The following is a 7848-nucleotide window of genomic DNA, read 5'->3' on the forward strand; positions in this document are numbered from 1 at the left end:
CACCCCGGGCTGGCCGGGAGGATGCTGGGGGGTGCTGGCGGCAGCACCGAGGGGGATGCTCAGCCCCGGGTGTTTCACCCACGCCGCTCGCCCGTCTCACCTTTCCCAGCGCCTTTTCCGCCCGCTCCCCTGTGACTCGAACCCCCGCCTCGCCCGGGATTTTCCCCCCGGCTGCACCACGGCCCCCGTATTTATTTTAGCCACTGTTCGGGCCAGGTTGCCGGCCAAGTCCTTCCTGCACTGCCAGACCCAGCCAGATGGGGATAATTAGGCCTGGATTAAGTTAAAGCTTTAACTCTTTCAAAGGCAGCAACGCCCCACAGCGCTTCGCAGCTCCTCTCCAGCAGTAATCCCGTTTAATTTGTTCCTTTACAGGTACATGTTTCTGGAGCCCAAAGAAATCTCCTGGCAAACCAGATAAAAGCATTTTTCACACATTACTCACACCCGCAGTGGCCGCAAGCTGAAAAGATGCAGCACTGAGCGGAGCATCGCATCCCTCCTTCCTCCGTGGGAGAGACCTGGCCACAGGGGATCTGAACGGGCGCCCGTCTCGGGGGGGCGCAGACCCCGCGGCCGGACTGTCCCCCTGCTCTGGGACACGGACAGAGCCACGCCATGGTCGCAGGAACCACCGTTAGCTGCCAGGTTATTTCTGCAGTCACGGATCCGTTAAAAGGGATGGTGTTACCCATCGAGAAGTGGTTTTGCCAAAAAGGTCCTTAACTCAGCCCGAGACGCTCGCTCACCTCTGCGTGACTCCCACCAACCTCATCTTCACTCAGGAGCAAATCGCTGCCCTGACAGAGAGCTGGAAAAATAAAGAAAAAAAAGGTTCCTCTGGTCTTTCCCAGGGCACAACACAGCAGCCCGGCGCACTGCACAGCACGTGGGTCCCCAGTTCCTCCCCGCTCCCGTCCCGTTTTAGCCTCTGCCCATCGCACAACCTATTCAGACGTTCCAGCTGGACCCAGAGCTCTTCCCAGACCGGCACTCGGGGTCTTGAACTTGAACCGTGAACTTAAACGCAGTGGGATGACGCCGTGTCGGTCACAGGCGAGCTGTGGCAGCGCAGGGACGCAGGGAGCGGGCGCCTTCCTCCAGCGGCTGGAGCCGCGGTCACCCAGGGGAGAGAGGATTTTCCAACCCGCTCCTTCCTCCCTGTGCCCTGGAGGAGCGGAACACCCAGAGCCGCGGGTCAGCCACAGCGCCAGGGAGAGGACCGCCGGCAGGACCTCTCCCAAACCACGAGCAGCCCAGGGTTACAGCTACCGTGCCCCAGGGATCGTTCTCCAAAACCCAGAGCTAACCGAAGGCGAGGCTTCAAACGGGGAACTGCTTCCGATCCGCAGCAGAGCGCGCGCTCCCTGGGAACCACCCACTGCTTCTGTCAGCCGTGCCCAAGTCAACACAGGCTGAGGAAAAAATTCAAGCTAAACCAACGTTTTTAATAGATATTTATTACAAAACACCAAAATACATACTGAAAATATAAAACATTATCAAAACCAGACATGCTGCAGTATCTCCACCAGACTCCTCTCCAGGGTCCCAGAGCTCTGTAGCACCAGAGCTTCTGTGACCACACCGCGCTCTTGCCAGTCCGCGCACGAAACAAATCCCGCCACCCGAGGTCCCAAGGCTTCAGGTATAGTCACACTCGAACGCGTACTCCCTCCTCTTGAAATGCTTCTTCTTTTTCAGCTTCCCAGACCCCAAGATGCTGTAGTTATAATCGGATGTGACATAGGGGATCTCTCCCTCAACTCCTTGCTGGAAAGAGAAAAAACAAAACCTTAAGAACTCCTATCTCCAACGGCACAAGCAGCACCTTCCCCTGCAGACTGACAGAGCTGACTGGTGGAAAGGAGCAAGCTATTGGCAAACAAACCCCACTCTGGTATCTGAAACATGAGAAGAACGTTCTCCTCTCCCTTGTTTCTACAGTTAAGGACAATTTCCTACAGAGATAACCATCTGCGAATGCCCAGACATCTCTGGGCACGCATAAAGCTTCAGAAATCAGAAAACGGAAAACCCGCCAGCCAGCCGAGGCTCAGCCAGCTCCCACCCTCTTCCCGTGCAGCTCCTACCTGGCCCACAAGAACGCAGTTTGGGATAGCAATATTTCCAAGGAGTAGACAATTCACTAGTCTCAGGTTCTCTGGAGGCACCGGCGTCAGAATGTGGTAAAGCTTCTTCTCCATCTCAACCCCTCGGACAATTCCTAAAAAAATCCCAAACAACAAACAAACATGCAAAGTTCAGTCTTAACTCCACCCGATCACTTCGAACTGTACAACCAGACACTGCTGGAGCCCTCTGAATAAACAGCTCTTCCTGAAGCAAGAGAAGGATTTGAGACACGTCTCGAGAAAAACTTGCATTGCTGTATCCCACTTTTCCGGTATCTCAGCGTACATACAAACAGCGAACTTCCCAAACCATGTATCCCTGTTCACTGGCACGTTCCAACAGAAACTCAAGGAGCTCAGGATGAAACTCCGAGTCGGAACTGTAATGTCAAAGTGAGTCGCAGAAGCAAACAGAGGCAAGAGAAGGAATTCTGCATAATCCACGTGGCATCTGTTTTTGAGAATACGTATCCAGAAAGCAAGTAAACAGTCGCGTTGTGAAAGAGCGAGAGCAGCAAGCTGCAACAGGCGCCGCTCAGGGACACTCCCCACAGCTGTTACCACAAGTCAGTGGAAACTAAAGGACCTGAAGCACAGCTTGTAATAGAAGAGAATATATGACTATTCTTTTCTCTCATCCCACTTTTCCCGTTGTTTTTGCAAGAGCAGGCAATTCCGTCACTCTGCAACCTATCTGTCAAACACGACAGGTGAGAAGGCAGCTCGAGGTTTCCCGGAGTGGCTCACCGAAGCCAAGGCAATCACAGACCGGTGTCTGTGTCAGCAAGACCGGCCCGTCCGTTTGGCATCTGATTTCATCCGGTATCCTGCAGAGCCCGACCCAGCTGGCGTTCACTGCATACATGATGTTGGAAGGAGCAACGTCGGTGTGAATAACCCTGAGCGCAACAGCATTGAAAGGTACCTGAGGGGGTACAAAAAAGAAACTGTTCATCGGCTCAACATCGATTCAGTTCCAGTTCAGAGATAAGATAATGCTAAGTACACAAAACCCGAGAGCTCCGAACCCACACCTACAGACAGGCATTATCTCCGCAGCAAACAGAACCAGATTCAACACTAACAACTGAGCACACAGAGAACACGTGCCACACTGACACCTCAACAAAAACCTCACTTCTAGAAACACTGAATAAAGTTGTTATCTTTTTGCAGATTACACAGTGTTCTTCCCTCTTCCGAAAAACATTTGCAGTACAAGCAGAACTGTCAATTACTACAAGCCGGGCTCTCTGCAACATCTCCAAGCCTTTCAAAAACGCTCATTTACCTGATACGGCACAAGACTGTGCAGCGGAAGCACAGCCCCGATGTCTGGGGACTGCAGCTGACCCAGGTAACCCAGTATGGACATGTCACGCAAGATGCTGCTATGTACTCGCCTGGAAAATAACCCCAACAAGTCAAGGGAAGGCAGCACACCCTCACACAGCGATTCCAACCAGCCACCCCAGACAGTCCCGAGCACGCCATGCAGTACGAGCTGCTATTTCACACAAGTTTAGTTTTTAAAACTTCTACAGCTGAAGAAAATTTAGAGCTGTGTTTTTACTACCTCTAAGGGATCACCGTATTTAGCGCACTGTTAAATAAAAAACTAAGCACCATCCTTGTTAATAATACCTTTTTACAGTTGAAACAAAGTCTGTTATTAGATAACGGCTCCCTTCTCCAACCCTGACAACCACACACCTTTCAGTCAGTCAGTTGCACAACACAGTAGTAAATTTGTTTTCTTAAATAACTCCTTAGCGAAGGCCAAGTCAAAATTAGCAAGAAAGACCCAAGATCCAGGAAAATAAACGTTTCAGAGATGCTCAAAGTATCAGTGAAATTAAGAAATAACATAATCGTCATCTACGTCTGTAAGAATGGGTACGGAACCTTCCAATTAGAAAAGAAGAGAGGCGTAATAGTCAATGATTCCAAGTAGAAGTCACGTCCAGTATAAAAGCAACTGTCAGCAGTCACTGGGAGTAGAGTAGGGAGGAACAACCCCCTCCCCACCAACCTAAAAACCCAACCCTATACAAACCTTCCCATAAACACCCCCCCCCAACAAAGTACCCAGAAAACTAAAACAAACACCACCAAACACAAGCCAATAAGCAAACTAATAACAAAATTTAATGGAGCTCTTGAAGCCAAAGCAAAGCAAGAGCCTTCGCCATTAGGACTACGTATGATTGTGCTGAGCACACTAACCACCACATAGCGCTAAACTTTCTACTTACGCTTCACCTGCAACCCCTGCTCGAGGGAACTCCGGATGGACATACAGCAACTTGTACTCGGGAGCCGATGCATCTCCCCCGGCTTCGGAGGGCTTCCAGTGCTCCGCTCCACTCGTGCCCATCTGCTTGCACTTGGCTTGCTGTTTGCCTTTGGTGTACAGGCCAGGCGTGAGATGAACGTACTCCGGGGTGAGTGGAGCCATGGCTTTCCAGTCGTACACATCCATCTGAACAATGTGACTGGGCGACAACAGCCGAATGATATCAATCAGGAGCAGCAACCCCTCACCTTTGGGGAGGAGAGAAAACACGATTGCTGCCACGACATAAACAGGTCAGAACGCGGTTATGGAAGACCAGTACTAGCTCCAGGTGGGCAAGATGTATGTTCTGGACTCCAGAAAGCGTGGTTGTGTACCACTACGACTATTACCCTCCTGCCACACCACCACTTGATTCATCCTGTTTACCTTTCACCCAGCCCATGGTGTTGACCACTAAAGGCACTTCCTTCTTGTAAGAGCTGAACACGTACTTCACGACATCAAGGTATCTTTCTGTGTCCTGCTCGCAACTAGTCTGTCCGTAATACACCATCTTACGTGGCGTTTGTTGATGAGTGAACGGTGGACCTGAAAAGCAAGCAGCAAACTTGTAGTGGTTTCAGTAAGTCAAATCAAAAAACTCCGATCCCTCTAGGACCTAATGCAATCCCTTCCAAAACAATCTGTCCTCTTTTCACATTCTAACAGCCCTTCTCATCCAGCATGCACCTACGGAAAAACTCTTCTGTCACTTGCAAGACTCCATGCTAGGAAGTTTTTTTTGTTTGTTTCTTTTCCTTGTTTGTTTGTTTGAAGTAACTGGTTACACACTTGTGAATTTTAAAACAGTCTTCTGTGACAGACCATCCAAAAAGTAAACCAGCCTGGCCATATCCTTTTCAGACAGCGACCCAAATCCACAAGACCACAAATCCAAGCAACTTCTCTCGCTCTAGCTTTTTTACATTCATAACAACAGCCCCCAACCTACATGGATCCCCTTGGCATTTCTCAAGCTAGTTTTACCTATGGATGCCAAAAACTGGAAAGATTTTCCCAAAGAGACCTTTCAAATCCGAAAGGCTGAAAATCCGCTTTGACATGCCACAGCCTGTTCCTCCACTTTATATAAGCAACTATCTCCTCTCTTTAAAACAGAGAAAACAAGCAGGGAGATAGCTCCATGTTACTTAGGGAGATACTCGCATGGAGCTTAGATGCCCCTAGCAAGAGACCTTTAACAGCCTTTGTTTTATTTTCCATGTGCACCTTCGATAGCTGTGGCCAACTTCCCCTGAAGTACAGCCTCTACTCAGAAAGCACCTTCCGGAAATGAAACAGGTTTCTGGCAACTGCAGAAAATGGCAAAACACGTACCGAGAACTGGCTCTGTTATGTTACTTAAAGACACGCATCCAGGCGGCGTAAACTCAGTTTGACCTATGTCACATTCCATATATTCAACTGAGGGAAGGCTGCAGTGAAAGAAGCCTATATATTAGCGTCCACTAAAAAAAGAAACAGGACATGACCTGGAACACATCAGAAACACAAGCTGATTTTTGTTCCAGGTTGTCAAACTTAAATTCTTGAACACAATCAAACCACCACTCCTCTCGCTCCTTCCCGCACTTGAGAGGGTATTAAGCAAGAACGTAAAAGGCTCATCTACAGTTCTTTATTATATTACAATAGCTCCATACCTATTCAGCTTTAAGGGAAGTAGCTAGAACAATAGTCAGAGGTGGCACTGATCAGTGTACTGCCTTTCCCACATTAACTGGGAATCCTGAGACCAGCCATTGGAGATTTATAACTTTATAATCTTAATTTAAGCACACAGTGGTCAGGGAAATAAGCTTCTACGCCTTGCTCTGCCAAGAATCTTCAAAGACACTAACAAATTATAACTCACTGCATGTTTTTAAGTGTTATAACCCCAATTCCTTATTCAACTCTAACTGCTCGGTGCCCACTTAGTTCACATATTCCAAGACAGCACTTTAGTAGTATTTTGATAGAAGTATTTCGATAGAAATATTTCAGTAGTCAACTTTTCTGAAAGGCACCCAAGACAGGAATGCTTATTTTTCTGAATTTTTGTTTGTTTGCTTTTAAAGGATATCCACCTTCCAGTTGTAACAGCTTTTCTGAAAATCTTGGCAGGCAGTTTTTCCTTCTCCCAAATCCCATGCAGTACTTAAAAACCTGTAGAACATGAAAAGACTCACCGATTCAGTAACAGATTAACTAGGTATCTGTTAAATGTCGACTTCCCAGTGTTTTTTGGGCCACACACCAGAACCACAGGAACACCTTCATCTTCCGCTGGAAAAAGAAACATAATCTGAAATGGACCAATGCTGTCAGTTATTATGATATGCCCTGTTTACACAAATTTGTTAAAAAAATAGCTCCAAAAGCCCTACAAGACTCTGCAATCTGACTAGGATATATTTTAATTACACAGAAAAAAAATAATGCCTTAAAGAGAAGCATGTTAAGCGTACCAGCATAAAGCAAAAAGGCTTCTGAAGTGAGAAGCAAGCCCCAGCCCTACAAGCCAGCGTGTATCAACTCTAATTGCTCACAGTATTTTAGATGTTTCTGGATAAGTAAGGGGGTGTTTTTTCTACCTGCCACCAAAAAGAGCAAAATGAGTTCTGCTGTCAGACTGGGAAGTGCCTTTACAGCAGTGAGCTGCCTGCCTGCCAGCAGAAGCACAAACCCACTCAGGGCGATGCATGAGCTCAAGAGTCCCATTCTTTAGGAGAAAAATACGACCCCCAATCAGTGCCTGTCACAGGGCAGGCTCTCCCCAACTTTAACTCATGGAAAGCCTCATGAATTTCCTTTCCTCTGTCTACTAAAGCCCCCGGCCTCACCACGCGTATGCCACTCACCACAGCACGCTTGGATCAGCTCCTCCAGGGCCAGGCACATGCTCTCCGACACCAGCAGCCCGTGGTCAGGGCTGCACTTCACGATGCCAACAGACGCCAGCACTGCATCTTCTGGCGTAAAGCTGGATTCTTCCTTTTTCTAGGGAAGAGGGAAAAACGCTTCGCAAGGCGCGTGCAAGGCCTTGTAGCTGCGCTGCTGGACCCCGACAGGCACGCTAAGCGGGGTGGCCGGCTCTCGCTCCGCACGAGGCCTGTTGTGGGGAAGGCACGGCACCCGCGCTGCCGCCCAGGGCGGAGCGGGCATCACGACGCCCTTTGGGTCTCACCTGGGGCTCGAAGAGCCGTGACAGCGGCAGATACAATTTAAGAGGAATAACTCTCCAGTAGCGTATTCCTGATTAGCGCCTCTGCAACGGGGGGAGAGCGCCGCCCTCAGCCCGCGCCAACGGGCGGTGGCAGCGCCGCCCGCAAAATGGTGGCGCCCCGCACCGCGCACAAAATGGCGCCCGCC

The 7848-nt window shown here is 49.2% G+C and overlaps 3 protein-coding genes across 3 annotated transcripts in view; 1 reads left to right on the top strand and 2 right to left on the bottom strand.

The window, feature by feature from the left end:
• Nucleotides 1-620, bottom strand: part of PLEKHG5 (pleckstrin homology domain containing, family G (with RhoGef domain) member 5) — a gene marked incomplete at its 3' end in the record, with an annotated part of 19190 nt that extends 18570 nt beyond the window's left edge. The window contains exon 1 of the mRNA XM_009884077.1: nt 446-620. Within this exon, the coding sequence (XP_009882379.1) occupies nt 446-620 (175 nt within the window). The remainder of the gene's footprint in view (nt 1-445) is intronic.
• An 888-nt stretch (nt 621-1508) lies between these two features.
• On the bottom strand, nt 1509-7641 carry NOL9 (nucleolar protein 9). Its single transcript, XM_009884078.1, has 10 exons — nt 7612-7641; nt 7338-7476; nt 6666-6762; nt 5812-5909; nt 4861-5022; nt 4391-4679; nt 3427-3538; nt 2883-3060; nt 2094-2227; nt 1509-1773 (listed from the first exon to the last, which is right to left on the bottom strand). Exons 1-10 carry the CDS (start codon nt 7639-7641, stop codon nt 1645-1647), a joined length of 1368 nt encoding a protein of 455 aa, XP_009882380.1. The 3' UTR covers nt 1509-1644.
• Nucleotides 7642-7809: 168 nt separating this feature from the next.
• LOC104285612 (taste receptor type 1 member 1-like) overlaps nt 7810-7848 on the top strand; it is an 11089-nt gene continuing 11050 nt past the window's right edge. The window contains exon 1 of the mRNA XM_009884079.1: nt 7810-7841. Coding sequence (XP_009882381.1) covers nt 7810-7841 — 32 coding nt within the window. The remainder of the gene's footprint in view (nt 7842-7848) is intronic.

This window comes from Charadrius vociferus, unplaced genomic scaffold (genome assembly GCF_000708025.1).
Source record: "Charadrius vociferus isolate BGI_N301 unplaced genomic scaffold, ASM70802v2 scaffold784, whole genome shotgun sequence".
Classification (NCBI taxonomy): domain Eukaryota; kingdom Metazoa; phylum Chordata; class Aves; order Charadriiformes; family Charadriidae; genus Charadrius; species Charadrius vociferus.